The following is an 18,027-nucleotide window of genomic DNA, read 5'->3' as shown; positions in this document are numbered from 1 at the left end:
AAGAACCTTGTTTATTTCGTATGTCGCCCTTTGCTTGCGACACATCTATGTAATTTTGAAAGTTAAGTATTGTCATTTACTTTTCGTAATAAAACTCATTAACACGATTTGTTTGAATTGTTTGTGTAGCCATCCGAGAAAGCAGGATTCCTAGACAACGATCATTTCATGAGTAGGCAGGATTTGATATTAAGTGTATCAGATCGGGAGTGTACTTCAGTGATCAATAAAGCTGTTACGCCAGTATGGAAAGTTGCGGAAGACTTTGAAAGTTCGTTCTATTTCGCAGGCGCGTATTTCCGCTTAAGCCATTGGTTTCTAGAGGAGTGTTGGATTTTAGTGAGTGATCACATGTTTGATAAGAAAAGGCTGCGTAGTCGAGCCTGGGACCATTATGTCTAATAGAAAACACTTAATTCAGTTCGTTCCCCTAGGTAACTGTACGTATGGAGTTTTTTGTGTATTTTTTCCGTCTTTTGTCGCTCAACTACTCGTATTGTCTTGTTTTATTTATCGAAATTGTTAGTGCGAGTAGCTAGAAACAAGTTGGATGCTGGTGGAGTGACTGTTTACAGTGCACGTTTCCAGTACAGTCTTCGGAGCTCTACACGGTTAAACTGCTGCAGATCATTTGTATAAGGGTCAGTCAAACGGAAACAAGAAATTGAAAAAAGTAGGTAATCGACTTAATTGTTAAAATATTTATCCCACAATGTGATAAGGTGGTCAGTGTCTTCATGTGAATCTGTTTGCGGTTGCCTGGGAAACACGATTGTACCCATGCGTGCACCTCTTCCTCCGAAGCAAGTCGACAGCCACTAATGTCTTCCTTCAGGGTTCCAAAAACATGAAAATCGCATGGAGAGATCGGGGCTTGATGGAGGATCTGTAAGGAGTTTCCAGTTAAATTTCGCAACGTAGTCGAAACAATAGGCACGCCAGCTCCAGGAAAGACCCGCTACTCATTGAATTTCTGCAACACGTCTCCACAATTAACGCACAGCGGTACGTAGACATTTCTCACTTCACATAGAGTCCAAACGCCCAGATATGATGACGGACGGCGTCATTCTGCTGCAGAATAATGCCGGCCAACATGTTGCAAACGTTACTCCGATTACACTGCAGAAGTTTCGCTGGGAAGCGCTTACACACTCTCCGTTAAGTCCCGATCTCTCGCCATGCGCTTTCATAATTTTTGGAGCCCTGAAGAAAGACATTCGAGGGCGTCGATTTGCTTTGGACGAAAGGATGTACGCCTTGATTCAACCATGGTACAGTCGGCCTCCACAAATATATTTCCGTGAAGGCGCAGACACTCTTATCTTACAGTGGAATATATATATTAACAATTACAACGATTTGTTTTGAAATAATAAACAATGTATATACTGTTTTCCATCTGTCTCGTTTTCATTTGACTGCCCCTTATCAGTGATCTAGGAGAATCCAGTGTCGCGGTTCCAAGCTACTCTGGATTCCCGAATTTACAGTGTAGCAGTGCAGAGGGTTATTCCAGGTCAGTTAACAAACGTTTCCTAGTAAATATGCCGAGCCCTACGTCGTGTAATTTGTCTTAAGTTTCGTGTATCCCTTCATCTACGTTCCTACGGGGCTTGCATACGGAAGTGTGTAACGCTGCAAATAATTACAGGGTGTCTGCGGAAGAATGGTGAGTATTTAAGAATACGGTAGGTACTATCATTCGAAACAAAAATGTCTGGTAAATATGTGCAGTGAAGTGCATACTTTAAGAGCTATGTGAAACACATCTCTTCTTCTAAACACGTACTCATAGCTCTGAAGATATGCATTTTAGAGCCCATGTTTGCCAGGCATTTCTTTTATTGCTTTGGTGCATGCTACCCCTTCGCAAAATATGGAAAGCAAAGAGCTTTTAGTAGAAGCGATTTGTTTCAGAGTATCGAAGATGAAAAAGTGCTCATAATACTTAGTGTATGCATTTTAGAACTAATGTTTACTAGACATTTTTACTCCAAATGATGTTTCAGTCATGTCTCTGAACGTTAAACGTTCCTTATGGGACACCGTGTATATGTTAAAAGTTCGATATAGAAATGAACGGATAATTTCAAGCGATTTTATGTAGTGGCCAAAAGGGTCAGTTAAGTCACATGGGAACCAACTTTTATTATGTAGCGTTTAGGTTTTGATGAACAAAACATTTTTGATATGAAAGAAATGATTTGGAATAGATCCATTAGTTGCAATAATAGTTGCACTCTATCAAAACTATGGTTCGATAAATTTGGTACACTGCATACATGACAAAGTAAATAGTAAGATTACCGGTAGCGTTTTTAGCATCGGTAGGAAAAGAAACGTAAATGAACGTGTAAGGGAGAGACTGGGAGCGTTTATGTAACCCAAGCAGTCACTAGTGATGCAAGTACAGCTTACGTGCACAAACTTTAAAAAATACGTATGTAATGATTGCTGATTTTTGTACTCAATAGAACGTTCTTGATTATTATCAAATGATAAACGCGAGATCGTTTATGAATAACATGGATCGTGTTTTATTTACGTTGGACGGAGTATTCATCCCCATCTACATTTGCATCTATATCTAAGTGGATACTTTGCAAATCACATTTAAGTGCCTGGCAGATGGTTCATAGCACCACCTTCAGAATAATTCTCTCATATTCCAATCTCGTACAGCGCTAGGAAAAACGAACACCTATATCTTTCCACCCGAGCTCTGATTTCCCGTATTTTATTATGATGATCGCTTCTCCCTATGTAGGTCGACGTCAGCAAAATATTTTCGCTTTCGGAGGAGAAAGTTGGTGATTCAAATGTCGTGAGAAGACTCTGCTGCAACGAAAAACGCCTTTGCTTTAATGATGTCCACTCCAAATCCTGTATCATTTCAGTGATACTCTGTCCCCTATTTCGCGGTAATACAAAACTTGCGGCCCTTGTTTGGACTTTCTCGATGTACCCCGTCAATCCCATCAGGTAAGGATCCCACTCCGCGCAGGAGTATTCTAAAAGAAGACGGACAAGAGTAGTGTAGGCAGTCTCTTCAGTGGATCTGTTACATTTTCTAAGTGTTCTGCCAATAAAACGTAGTTTATGGTTAGCCTTCCCCACAATATTTTCTATGTGTTTCTTCCAATTTAATTAATTCGTAATTGTAATTCCTAGTTATTTAGTTGAAATTACGGCCTGTAGACTTGACTGATTTATCGTGTAACAGAAGTTTAACGGATTTCTTTTAGCACTCATGTTGATGACCTCACACTTATCGTTATTTAGGGTCAATTGCCAATTTTCGCACCACACAGATTCCTTTTCTACAACGTTTTGCAAATCTTTTTGATCTTCTGATGACTTTACTGGTCGATAAACGACTGCCTCATCTGCAAACGATCTAAGACGGCTGGTGAGATTATCTCCCAAGCCGTTTATATAGATAAGGAACAGCAAAGGGGCTATAACACTACCTTCGGGAACGCCAGAAATCACTTCTGTTTTACTCGATGACTTTCTGTCGATTACTATGAACTGTGACCTCTATGAAGCGAAGTATTGAAGCGATGTTTGATATACAGGGTGGTCCATTGATAATGACCGGGCCAAATATCTCACGAAATAAGTATCAAACGAAAAAACCACAAAGAACGAAACTCGTCTAGCTTGAAGAGGGAAACCAGCATACACAGCACACGCCCGTTGGGCATTTTGATCACAATAGCCATACATCAACACGATATCGACCTTTTCCGCAGTTGGTAAACGGTCCGTTTTAACACGGGTAATGTATTACGAAGCAGATACCGTCAGCACTGGCGGAATTTTACGTGGTACAACGTACTTATACTTTTGTGACTATTACAGCGCCATCTATCACAAAGCGAAAAAAGTGGTCCAACTAAAACATTCATATTTCTTTACGTACTACACGAATATGTAATAAAATGGGGGTTCCTATTTAAAAAAAACGCAGTTGATATCCGCTTGACCTATGGCAGCGTAATCTAGCGGGACAACGATAGCGCCGTTTCCCCCTTCAAGCAAAAGTTTCGTTCTTTGTATGCAAAATGTGTGTCTCAACTAGACAAGTTTCATTCTTTGTATGCAAAATGTGCGTGTGAACTAGACAAGTTTCGTTCTATGTATGCAAAATGTGTGTGTGAAATCTTATTGGACTTAACTGCTAAGGTCATCAGTCCCTACCCTTACACACTACTTAACCTAAATTATCCTAAGGACAAACACACACACCCATGCCCGAGGGAGGACTCGAACCTCCGCCGGGACGAGCCGCACAGTCCATGACTGCAGCGCCCCAGACCGCTCGGCTAATCCCGCGCGGCCGTTCTTTGTAGTTTTACCTTTGTCGCTTATTTCGTGAGATATTTGGACCGGTGAGGATCAAGGGACCACCCTGTATTTTTGAGTTCACATATTCTCACTAAGGTTTTTAGACGGTTTACCTCTTGCGGTTTTTAAGGGAATATAGTAAGACACAAATCGCATACATAAAGAATGCGATCGGCATGAGGTAACGTCCAATAGGTATGCAACACACCTCAAGTACAGACAACACGGTTACGACGTTAACTGACAAAATCTGCTTGTACATATGCAGTAGTCTAGTTCAAATGGGTCTGAGCACTATGCGACTTAACTTCTGAGGTCATCGGTCGCGTAGAACGTAGAACTAATTAAACCCAACTAACCTAAGGACGTCACACACATCCATGCCCGAGGCAGGATTCGAACCTTCGACCGTAGCGGTCGCTCGGCTCCAGACTGTAGCGCCTAGAACCGCACGGCCACTTCGGCCGGCAGTTGTTGTTGTTGTTGTGGTCCTGAGACTGGTTTGATGCAGCTCTCCATGCTACTCTATCCTGTGCAAGCTTCTTCATTTCACAGTACTTACTGCAGCCTACATCCTTCTGAATCTGTTTAGTTTATTCATCTCTTGGTCTCCCTCTACGATTTTTATCCTCCACGCTGCCCTCCAATACTAAATTGGTGATCCCTTGATGCCTCAGAACATTTCCTACCAACCGATCCCTTCTTCTATTCAAGTTGTGCCACAAACTCCTCTTCTCCCCAATCCTAATCAGTGTCTCCTCATTAGTTATGTGTTCTACCCATCTAATCTTCAGCATTCTTCGGTAGCACCACATTTCGAAAGCTTCTATTCACTTCTTGTCCAAACTATTTATCGTCCATGTTTCACTTCCATACAAGGCCACACTCCATACAAAAACTTTCAGAAACGACTTCCTGACACTTAAACCTATGCTCGATGTTAACAAATTTCTCTTCCTCAGAAACGCTTTCCTTGCCATTGCCAGTCTACATTTTATATCCTCTCTACTTCGACCATCATCAGTTATTTTGCTCCCCAAATGGGAAAACTCCTTTACTACTTTAAGTGTCTCATTTCCTAATCTAATTCCCTCAGCATCACCCGATTTAATTTGAGTACATTCCATTATCCTCGTTTTGCTTTTGTTGATGTTCATCTTGTATCCTCCTTTCAAGACACTGTTCATTCCGTTCAACTGCTCTTCCAGGTCCTTTGCTGTCTCCGACAGAATTACTGCCGGCCGGCAGTAGTCTAGTCTTATTCATTGTAGTTTACAGAATCCTTTACAACTCTAGTTGCAATTGATATTGGGTTTATGTAGAGCGCGGCGAGTTGAATGGAATTACTTGGCTGCGTGCTTTTCGTGGCCCTCACCTTAATGGCGCAGGGCTCGCCCACGCGGTGCACGGCGGCGGTGGCGGAGGCGGCGGCGGCCGCGGCGGCGGCGGCCAGGGGGCGCCACCAGAGGAGCAGCCGCAGCGCCTCGGCGCGCGCCGCCTCGTTGCGGAACACGTAGATGGCGGGCGTGACGCAGCCGGAGGAGAGCGCCAGCAGCTCGGCCAGCCGGCGGCACTGCTCGGGCACCGAACCCGGGCCCTCCGCCTCGGCCTCGTCGTCGTCGTCGGCGCCCTGCCACGTGGCGGCCCACGCGTCCGCCAGCACGGTCGCGAAGAAGAGCGTCCAGCAGAGCAGGAACGACGCCACCACCATGGCGGCCGTCTTCACCGCGCGGCCCTCCTCGCGGAACAGCAGCGTCGACAGGCTGGCGTTGGAGCAGCGCCGCTTCGTCTGCGACAGCTGTGACAGCGGCGGGTTCTTCCCGGGCCGCCGGCACCCTTCCTCCTGCCGAAGCGAAAGCGTCGCGCTCTCAAGGGCACCAGCAAGTGGCAGTCATAGGAATTCTATAAATGTCTTTGTGGGTGAGGTGCTCGATCCACAGGCGGATGGTGCTGTCTTCGAGATGCATACAATTCGAGCCTCGGGATTCGGCTGTCAGCGGGAGTAGAAATGTAGAAGTGAAGGAGTGTGTGGTTTAACATATCACTTTGGTGAAAGTGATCAGTTGCCCCGTGTCTTTCGGTAATCGAGGTGTTAGTTAAGTAGTTAGTTTAGATACGCGTAATGGGCTCCGAACTTTGGTTCTTCCATGCATGTTCTTGAGTCTGGTTCGGCGAAGCTACCTGCAGTAAGGGGCGACAAGAGAAATATTTTCATCGCGATGTTGCACTTGCTATATGGGAAACTACTGCCCACCATCGCCGTCCCGGATTGGAAACTTGCGAAGGTCCATGGAATCTACGAGATCGTGCAAATAATGGTGGCTTCACGATAAATGAAGTCACAATACGTCAAATAAACCAGAAAGGGTGGGGATGGCTGTCTACAGACAAGCATTCTCCAATAAAATTCTGCAAACTTCCTGTGAGTGTGGTGTTCTGAATTATAACTTCAAGAAACTATATGTATATACTAAAGCGCCAAGGAAACTGGTATAGTCATGCATACTCAAAGACAGAGATATGTAAACAGGCAGGACACGGCACCTCGGTCGGCAACGCCTATACAAGACATACAAGACAAGTGTCTGGCGCAGCTGTTAGATCGGTTAATGGTACTATAATAGCACGTTATCGAGATTTAAGTGAGTTTGAACGTGGTGTTATAGTCGACGCACGAGCGATGAGACACAGCATCTCCGATGTAGCGATTACGTGGGGATTTTCCCGTACGTCCATTTCACATTTCACGAGTGTTCCGTGAATATCAGAAGTACGCTACAACACCAAATCTCCGACAACGCTGCTGTCAGAAAAAGATCCTGCAAGAACGGGACCAACGACGACTGAAGAGAGTCGTTCAGTGTGACAGAAGTGCAACCCTTCCGAAAATTCCTGTAGATTTCAATGCTGGGCCATCAACAAGTGTCTGCGCACCGTTCAACGAAACATAATTGATATGGGCTTTCGGAGCCCAAGGTCCACTCGAGTATCCTTTACGATTGCATGACACAAAGCTTTACGCCTCACCTGGACCCGTGAATGCGGACATTGCACTGTTGATGAGTGGAAACATGTTGCCTGGTCGCACGAGTCTCGTTTTAAACTGTATCGAGCGGCTGGACGTGTACGGGTGTGGAGACAATCTCATGAATCCATAAATCCTGCATGTTAGCAGGTTACTGTTCAAGCTGGTGGCGGCTCTGTAATGATGTGAGGCGTGTGCGGTTGGAGTGGTAGGTGACACGTACGTAAGCATCCTGTTTGATCACCTGTACCCATTCATGTCCATTGTGCATTCCGACGGACTCAGGCCATTCCAGCATGACAATGCGACACCCCACACCTTCAGAATTGCTACAGAGTGGCTGCAGGAACACTCTTCTGAGCTTAAACATTTTCTCTGTCCACCAAACTCCCCAGACAAGAACATTGTTGACCATTTCTGGAAAGCCTTGCTACAAGCTATTCAGAAGAGATCTCCATTCCCTCGCACCCATACTGGCGTCTGTTCCCCCCAGCATTTCTTCACATATAAGTCGAGTACAAGCCACATCGCGTTGCGGGACCTCTGCGTGCTCGTGGGGGCCCTACACTATATATGGCAAGTGTACCAGTTTGTTTGGCTCTTCAGAGTATTACTAGACCAGGGAAGTGCTATTAGACTACGAAATTATGAATAAAATATGTAGGGTATTGCTACATGAATAGACTACTGGGCACTAAAATTGCTACACCTAGAAGAAATGCAGATGATAAACGGGTATTCATTGGACAGATATATTATACTAGAACTGACATGTGTTTATATATTCACGCCATTTGGGTGCATAGATCCCGAGAAATCAGTACCCATAAAAGCCACCTCTGGTCGTAATAACGGGCTTGGTACGCCTGGGCATTGAGTCAAACACAGTTTAGATGGCGCGTACAGATACAGCTGCCCATGCACCTTCAACACGATACCACAGTTCATCAAGAGTAGTGACTGGCGTATTGTGACGAGCCAGTTGCTCGGCCACCATTGACCAGACGTTTTCAGTAGGTGAGAGATCTGGAGAATGTGCTGGCCAGGGCAGCAGTCGAACATTTTCTGTATCCAGAAAGGCCCGTACAGGACCTGCAACATGCGGTCGTGCATTATCCAGCTGAAATGTAGGGTTTTCCAGGGACCGAATGAAGGGTAGAGCCACGGGTCGTAACACATCTGAAATGTAACGCCCACTTTTCAAAGTGCCGTCAATGCGAACAAGAGATGACCGAGACTCGTAACCAATGGCACCCCATACCATCACGCCGGGTGATACGACACTATGGCGATGACGAATACACGCTTCCAATGTGCGTTCACCACAATGTCGCCAACCACGGATGCGACCATGGTGATGCTGTAAACAGAACCTAGATTCATCCTAAAAAATTACGTTTTGTCATTCGTGCACCCAGGTTCGTCGTTGACTACACCGTCGTAGGCGCTCCTGTCTGTGATGCAGCGTCAAGGGTAACCGCAGCCGTGGTTTACAAGCTGATAGTCCATGCTGCTGCAAACTTCGTCGAACTGTTCGTGCAGATGGTTGTTGTCTTGCAAACGTCCCCGTCTGTTGACTCAGGGATCGAGACGTGGCTGCACGATCCGTTACAGCCATGCGGATAAGATGCCTGTCATCTCGACTGCTAGTGATACGACGCCTTTGGGATCCAGCACGGCGTTCTGTATTACCCTCCTGAACCCACCGATTCCATATTCTGCTAACAGTTACTGGATCTCGACCAACGAGAGCAGCAATGTCGCGGTACGATTAACCGAAATCGCGATAGCCTACAATCCGACCTATATCAAAGTCGGAAAAGGTGATGGTACGCATTTCTCCTCCTTACACGAGGCATCACAACGACGTTTCACCAGGCAACGCTGGTCAACTGCTGTTTGTGTATGAGAAATGGGTTGGAAACTTTCCTCATGTCAGCACGCTGTAGGTGTCGTCACCGGCGCCAACATTGTGTGAATGCTCTGAAAATCTAATCATTTGCATATCGCAGCACCATCTAGCTGTTTGTTAAATTTCCCGTCTGTAACACGTCATCTTCGTGGTGTACCAAATTTAATGGCCAGTAATGTAAATTGTGTACTATTGTGGATTGCAGGTATTTATTGACTAAAGCTCGTATGTCTTGTTGTCGCTTGTTATGATCCATCGACGTTTACACGTCGATGATGAAATCGGAATTAACATGACGATTTGCAACGTCATCCTGTATGTGTGTGTGTGTGTGTGTGTGTGTGTGTGTGTGTGTGAGGCTCACCTTCCTGGCGTCGCCGGCGTGCTGCGGCTGTGGCTGCGGCGGCTGCGGCAGGTCGAGCGACCCGCCCCTGCTGCCGCCGCCGGAGCCGACGAGCTCCCCCGGGTTGGTGGAGACGCTGTGCCGGCGGGTGCGCTCGCTGTTGCGGTGCGCGGCCTTGTACATGCGCGCGTAGATCCAGCAGAGGGCGCACAGCGGCAGCGCGAAGCCGGCGGCGAACAGCGCGAGCGCGTAGGCCAGCCGGAAGGCGTGCGAGCGCGCAGACGGCCCGCAGCCGAGCGGCGGCGCGCCCGGCCCCACGGGCCGCGGGCCCAGCACCGGCGGCGCCGCCAGCAGCGCCGCGCCCGCCCACGCCGCCACGATCATGCCGCGCGCGCGCCGCCGCGTGATGGTCATCGCGTAGTGCAGCGGGCTCAGCACCGCGCTGCGCAACAACACGGCACACGCGCCGCTGTCAACCGGCTGCACCTCTCACGTTGCGCAGAAAGTTCACTCTAACATGTTCTACATCTTAAACGCGTCAGACAGCCTGGTATTTCATTCTCCTTTTTCTTCACCACACTTAATCCATTGATAACACTTTGTGTTCTGCCTTACACTTTGTGTTCTGCCTTACGGCAGGTCCTATCATGGGGCAAGCCTCGCCAGAGAGGTCCACCGCATGAGCGTCTAGGGAAGTGATTCCAGTGGTGCTTTCCCCTTGCCTTCCACTGGTGATGATGAAATCATAATGTGGACAACACAACACCGAGTCCCTGAGCGGGGAAAATCTCCGACACAGCCGCGAATCGAACCCGGGCCCCTTGGCGTGACTGACCGCCGCGCTGACCACTCAGGTATCGGGGCGGATGATAGATCTAACCAGGAAAGTACTTAGGCTCGAACAAACAGATCTGTATGAACATTTGGTAACAGGACCATTATGTACCTCCGAATGTGCTGGTGGGTGTCGTTTTTCTGCAAAACTCTGCAGTCATGCTCTAGATATTACTGTAGATGTAATTGTAGACGCCATACGCAATGCAGCAATCTTAACTATAAATGTAAATGCGGAAAGTCAATAAAATGCTCCGAGCAGTATGTTGTTGTTGTTGTGGTCTTCAGCTCTGAGACTGGTTCGATGCAGCTCTCCATGCTACCCTATCCTGTGCAAGCTTCTTCATCTCCCAGTACTTACTGCAACCCACATGCTTCTGAATCTGCTTAGTGTATTCATCTCTTGGTCTCCCTCTACGATTTTTACCCTCCACGCTGCCCTCCAATGCAAAATTTGTGATCCCTTGATTCCTCAGAACATGTCCTACTAACCGGTACCTTCTTTTTCTGAAGTTGTGCCACAAACTCCTCTTCTCTCCAATTCTATTCAATACTTCATCAATAGTTGTATGATGTACCCATCTAATCTTCAGCATTCTTCTGTAGCACCACATTTCGAAAGCTTCTATTCTCTTCTTGTCCAAACTATTTATCGTCCGTGTTTCACTTCCATACATGGCTACACTCCATACAAATACTTTAAGAAACAACTTCCTGACACTTAAATCTATGCTCGATGTTAACAAATTCCTCTTCTTCACAAACGCTTTCCTTTCCATTGCCAGTCTACATTTTATATCATCTCTACTTCGACCATCATCAGTTATTTTGCTCCCCAAATAGCAAAACTCATTTACTGTTTTAAGTGTCTCACTTCCTAATCTAATTCCCTCAGCATCACCCAACTTAATTGAACTACATTCCATTATCCTCTTTTCGCTTTTGTTGATGTTCATCTTATATCCTCCTTTCAAGACACTGTCCAGTCCATTCAACTGCTCTTCCAAGTCCTTTGCTGTCTCTGACAGAATTACAATGTCATCGGCGAACCTCAAAGTTTTTATTTCTTCTCCATGGATTTTGATACCCACACCGAATTTTTCTTTTGTTTCCTTCACTGCTTGCTCTATATATAGATTGAATAGCATCGGGGAGAGGCTACAACCCTGTCGCACTCCCTTCCCAACCACTGCTTCCCTTTCATGTCCCTCGACTCTTATAACTGCCATCTGGTTTCTGTACAAACTGTAAATAGCCGTTCGCTCCCTGTATTTTACCCCTGCCACCTTCAGAATTGGAAAGAGCGTATTCCAGTCAACATTGTCAAAAGCTTTCTCTAAGTCTACAAATGCTAGAAACGTAGGTTTGCCTTTCCTTAATCTTTCTTCTAAGACAAGTCGTAAGGTCAGTATTGCCTCACGTGTTCCAACATTTCTACGGAATCCAAACAGATCTTCCCCGAGGTCGGCTTCCACCAGTTTTTCCATTCGCCTGTAAAGAATTTGCGTTAGTATTTTGCAGCCGTGGCTTATTAAACTGATAGTTCGGTGATTTTCACATCTGTCAACACCTGCTTTCTTTCGGATTGGAATTATTATATTCTTCTTGAAGTCTGAGGGTATTTCGCCTGTCTCATACATCTTGCTCACCAGATGGTAGAGTTTTGTCAGGACTGGCTCTCCCAAGGCCGTCAGTAGTTCTAATGGAATGTTGTCTACTCCCGGGGCCTTGTTTCGACTCAGGTCTTTCAGTGCTCTATCAAACTCTTAACGCAGAATCGTATCTCCCATTTCATCTTCATCTACATCCTCTTCCATTTCCATAATATTGTCCTCAAGTACATCGCCCTTGTATAGACCGTCTATATACTCCTTCCACCTTTCTGCTTTCCCTTCTTTGCTTAGAAATGGTTTTCCATCTGAGCTCTTGATATTCAAACAAGTGGTTCTCTTTAATCCAAAGGTCTCTTTAATTTTCCTGTAGGCAGTATCTATCTTACCCCCGGTGAGATAAGTCTCTACATCCTTACATTTGTCCTCTAGCCATCCCTGCTTAGCCATTTAGCACTTCCTGTTGATCTCATTTTTGAGACGTCTGTATTCCTTTTTGCCTGCTTCATTTACTGCATTTTTATATTTTCTCCTTTCGTCAATTAAGTTCAATATTTCTTCTGTTACTCAAGAAGTTCTACTAGCCCTCGTCTTTTTACCTACTTGATCCTCTGCTGCCTTCACTACTTCATCCCTCAGAGCTATCAAATCTTATTCTACTGTACTTCTTTCCCCCATTCCTGTCAATTGTTCCCTTATGCTCTCCCTGAAACTCTGTACAACCTCTGGTTTAGTCAGTTTATTCAGGTCCCATCTCCTTAAATTCTCACATTTTGCAGTTTCTTCAGTTTTAATCTACAGTTCATAACCAATAGATTGTGGTCAGAGTCCACATCTGCCCCTGGAAATGTCTTTCAAATTAAATCCCGGTTCTTAAATCTTTGTCTTACCATTATATAATCTATCTGATACCTTCTAGTATCTCCAGGATTCTTCCATGTATACAACCTTCTTTCATGATTCTTGAACCAAGTGTTAGCTATGATTAAGTTATGCTCTGTGCAAAACTCTACCAGGTGGCTTCCTCTTTCATTTCTTAGCCCCAATCCATATTCACCTACTATGTTTGCTTCTCTCCCTTTTCCTACTCTCGAATTCCACTCACCCATGACTATTAAATTTTCGTTTCCCTTCACTACCTGAATAATTTCTTTTATCTCATCATATATTTCTTCAATTTCTTCATCATCTGCAGAGCTAGTTGGCATATAAACTTGTACTACTGTAGTAGGCGTGGGCTTCGTGTCTATCTTGGCCACAATAATGCGTTCACTATGCTGTTTGTAGTAGCTTACCCGCACTCCTATATTTTGATTCTTTTTTAAACCTACTGCTGCATTACCTCTATTTGATTTTGTGTTTATAACCCTATATTCACCTGACCAAAAGTCTTGTTCCTCCTGCCACCGAACTTCACTAATTCCCACTATATCTAACTTTAACCTATCCATTTCCATTTTTAAATTTTCTAATCTACCTGCCCGCTTAAGGGATCTGACATTCCACGCTGCGATCCGTAGAACGCCAGTTTTCTTTTTCCTGATAACGACGTTCTCTTGAGTAGTCCCCGCCCGGAGATCCGAATGGGGGACTATTTTACCTCCGGAATATTTTACCCAAGAGGACGCCATCATCATTTATCCATACAGTAAAGCTGCATGCCCTCGGGAAAAATTACGGCCGTAGTTTCCCCTTGCTTTCAGCCATTCGCAGTACCAGCATAGCAAGGCCGTTTTGGTTAATGTTGCAAGGCCAGATCAGTCAATAATCCAGACTGTTGCCCCTGCAACTGCTGAAAAGGCTGCTGCCCCTCTTCAGGAACCACACGTTTGTCTGGCCTCTCAACAGATACCCCTCCGTTGTGGTTGCATGTACGGTACGGCCATCTGTATCGCTGAGGCACGCAAGCCTCCCCACCAACGGCAAGGTCCATGATTCATGGGGAATGACTGCAAAACGCACAGTGAAGAAATGCAAGTTGATAGCATGTCGTATTTGCACATTCTATAAAATCAGTGTGGAACGCTACGTCAATGACACTTTTGAAGTTGTTCACTAGTTCACCAATATCGTAGCCAGCGTTCTGCCACGCGTAACGAAGCATTGGTCTGTATAATCCCGCAGATAACTGATTGTAAATGACAGAATGCATATTCATGATAAAGAATCTCTCGTGCAATTTCGGCTGCATATTACTGGAACGTAGTTTAATGAAGTCTGTTATTCTCTTGGCATATATTTTATATTGGCTGAAGAAATACACATCCAGAGGTTGTGCATATTTTGTAGTTTTAGGCGGAATGATTTTTAAATCTACATGTTTTCCGCCAGGTGCTTCCAGTAGAACTCGTTCATCCTTATGTCCAGACCAGGAGTCACAAAGTACTAATGACTTTCTCGACAAATGTGGATTCAAAACTGACAGAAAAAACGTCTTCAGATGTAGTTTCGTCATCTTTCCACTCACACTTGCATCGACGACGACATTTCGAGGGCACCGCGTTTCTGTTTCCCTTGACACGCGGAGTCCAAAATTTCCACTGGATTCTTGGAAGCAAATATAGAGTTTGTCTGCCAATCGTCCGTCCATTGATATAGCAACATCGATCCTGTAACTATGTGTTGCTCAGTTAACTGATTGCAACATCGCGACAGTGTTTCTCTCCCCTTTCATTGATAGTGTTCTGTCACAAGAAAGTTCATAGTTGAACTGACTCTGAGCACAGTTCCATACAGAACTAATATCGATGTTTTCTCTCGTGATATGCTCATTGACGTCAGCAACAAACGTTTGAGCTCTTTCAATCAGCTCTTCTTCGTCATCCTTATCTTTTCGTGCTTGGAGCTTAGTGATAAGGCGTGGTGTTATCCTAAACGCCTTTTTCAAATTAGTAATAAATCCTAGTGAAGCTGTAAAGTTTGTACACCCGAGATTTATGGCTACATCGAATGCCCAATGTTGTAAATGCCAATAATGAACGGCAGAACCGCATTCTCGCGCTTCATCGAATTTCGCCATTACACGCTCCTTGATGGTCTTGACAGCAGTGTACGATTTCCTTTGAAAACTGTATTTCCTTCTCTTTTCTTTGCCACGTAATCCAGTATGTTTTTAATATTGCTTTTATACTTCAGTTTAGGGTGTCTTTTCAGAAGCTTGTCGTATGGGTCGAAGCCTCTTACGTAATAATCATCGTACATGTTCTCCAGTGTGTTGTCATCAAACGCCGTGATGATACTTGCAACTTTAACCTTCTTCTTGGGAGACGGTTGGTATTCACAGTCACTGCTTCCATCGCCTCTTCCCGCACTTGCCGTAGCACTACCGTTTGCAACGAGTTGTTCGTCATTATCATCCCTATCATCATCATTATGTGTTAGTGTTACAACAGCACCTGTTTCAAACTTATGCTCATATTTCTGGATTATAATAGATACCAGAAAACATGCGAAAGATTCGTCTTCTACACCAATACCATCTTCACGATGAAGGGTCCTTCGTAACTTCATCTTAACCAATCGCAATACATTAGCAGGATTGATTACCAATCGCCGAGCCATCTGACGCTTCAATACACAAATAATGTCACAAAACGCAACTTCAGAGGCGCACTGCACCGTCCCTACTGGTCCCGACTGGCGTACCGGCAGGTCAGTGTGCAATGCGGCATGGCATACACAGAGGCCTCTAGCGGACTACTGCAGCGTTTTGCAGATGCGAGAGTATCACTAGTGCAATAAGAGACCTTTACATTATTTCTCACACGATTTTGGTGTATTTGTGTTTGTTCGAGCCCAAGTACTTTCCTGATTACTTAATAATCAATAAATTCCGATCTGCATCAGAAGATCGCTATTATCAGTGAGAGAGAATGATGACATGGAGGATGTCCGTTAATTTATCTTAATTGTAAGGGGCATGCTGTATTCATTCCGGTAGTGGGGAGTGAAAACACGGCTGTGGCAGTTTCCGCTCTCCTTGTCCTGGCCTCAGCGGATGAGTCGGCCGGCTGGACCTGCGCTAGGATGTTGCGCCAGCCACACGAATCCTCTGAGAGGCCACCCGCTGACGCGTTCACAAAAGATGACAAAATTAGCCACAATCGGGAGAGAATGCATCTGCATGCTGAGTTCAGCGAACTCACCCTGTTCTCGCAGGCTGGCTTTCACGAAAATGGCGTGCTCCATACGATAACATCCGCAATATTATTGCAGTAACTCCGGAGTGCCCCCACAGGCGAGTCTTTTGTCTCCTGCCGACAGGTCGCTGTTGCTTTGAGGGTAAACACTGGGAAGAGAGAGTGACGTAAACAAATTTGCGGGAAGCCTTTTGATAAGTCGGAACTCTGAATCTCTGTGAACGGCGATGTGTCATAGGGTGGCACCGGCAAGCTGATAGAGAGAGAAGTTTACATAGGTCAGTGTTCGGAATCTTCCAAAATAAACGACACCGAACCTACCAGAACAAAAGTGTTTGGAGGTTTCGAAGTATGTGCTCTCAAAGTGGCCAAAATGCCAGTGTCGGCTGGCTCACACCAAGGACGAGTAAGACAGTAATCAGCCACTTCTCCACTGGGAAAAAGCGCTTCTTCATCAGCAGTGGCCACTTGTTCGCTGGAAGCCTTAGTAGATGGACTTGGTAGTCAAGAGGCGCAGAGGAGAAGGCAATTCACGAGCAGGCAGACCGCGCCATGCTAGCGTTCAATTTCGCTCTCGACGTCACCCCGCAGCGCCTCGTGCAAGTGATATAATATTTGCAGCCACTTTGTACGAATTTTGTACGGGATAACTGGCGCGTTGGTTCACATTTATCAATCACTCACTGTGTGGCCATCTTTCGGCCATGATTTTCCTCTTTGAGGTTCTGTATCTTCCGACTAATCGTCACCAACCCTTCAATTCCGTGATTAACATTCAGGTAACACTATATCTTCTTAGTTTGGTTTACTTTATGAGAACTTTTCGACTGCTTTCCCTCTGAAGATCCGAAACTATCACATGCTAATACTTGTAAAAGCACTCTTCCTCCTATGATGAGTATTTCACGCTTGTTTGTTCTGACAATCACGGAAGTCGTAACAATAAATGTACACAGTTGGTAACCCTTGTTTCATTACAGCAGCGATAGTTCCCATCGCTACTTACAAGGGAACCTCCCCATCGCACCCCCCTCAGATTTAGTTAGAAGTTGGCACAGTGGATAGGCCTTGAAAAACTGAACACAGATCAATCGAGAAAACAGGAAGAAGTTGTGTGGAACTATGAAAACAATAAGCAAAATATACAGACTGAGTAGTCCATGCGCAAGATAAGCAACATCAACGAGAGTGTGAGCTCAGGAGCGCCTTGGTCCCGTGGTTAGCGCGAGCAGGTGCGGAACGAGAGGTCCTTGGTTCATGTCTTCCCTCGAGTTAAAAAGTTTAATTTTTTATTTTCAGACAATAATCAAAGGCACGCACACATAATCAACTTTGCTCCCCAAAATTCCAGGACATGTTCAGATTTGCTTGGATTTGACGGTCTACACACGGAAAAATTTGGAAACGTTAAAAACGTATGTTTTGACAGAGCACAGGGAAAACTGTGCGACTGTGAAACTGTTGCATTCATTTACTGCAGTTTATGTGACAAACTCTTACGTTTTCATCTCTTTTTCTTGGGAGTGATTATCACATCCACAAGAAAACCTAAATCGGGCAAGGTAGAAGAATCTTTTTACTCATGCGCCAAGTGTAAAAGTAGGTGGGTCGACAACATATTCCTGTCACGTGACGCACATGCCGTCACCAGTTTCGTATAGAATATATCAGACGTGTTTTACTGTGGAGGAATAGGTTGACCTATGACCTTGCGATCAAATGTTTTCGGTTCCCATTGGAGAGGCACGTCCTTTCGTTACTAATCGCACGGTTTGGCGGTGCGGTCGCAAAACACAGACACTAAACTTATT

The 18,027-nt window shown here is 45.2% G+C and overlaps 1 protein-coding gene across 1 annotated transcript in view; it reads right to left on the bottom strand.

Annotated features, from left to right (window-relative positions):
* Positions 1 to 18,027, bottom strand: part of LOC124595252 — a 129,276-nt gene that overhangs the window by 14,475 nt on the left and 96,774 nt on the right. Inside the window, exons 4-5 of the mRNA XM_047133921.1 lie at positions 9,673 to 10,075; positions 5,729 to 6,193 (exon numbers count right to left, since the gene is read on the bottom strand). Coding sequence (XP_046989877.1) covers positions 5,729 to 6,193; positions 9,673 to 10,075 — 868 coding nt within the window. The remainder of the gene's footprint in view (positions 1 to 5,728; positions 6,194 to 9,672; positions 10,076 to 18,027) is intronic.

Source organism: Schistocerca americana, chromosome 1 (genome assembly GCF_021461395.2).
Source record: "Schistocerca americana isolate TAMUIC-IGC-003095 chromosome 1, iqSchAmer2.1, whole genome shotgun sequence".
Lineage (NCBI taxonomy): Eukaryota > Metazoa > Arthropoda > Insecta > Orthoptera > Acrididae > Schistocerca > Schistocerca americana.
Note: the sequence above shows the minus strand (reverse complement) of the source record. Positions and strands in the feature narration are given on the sequence as shown.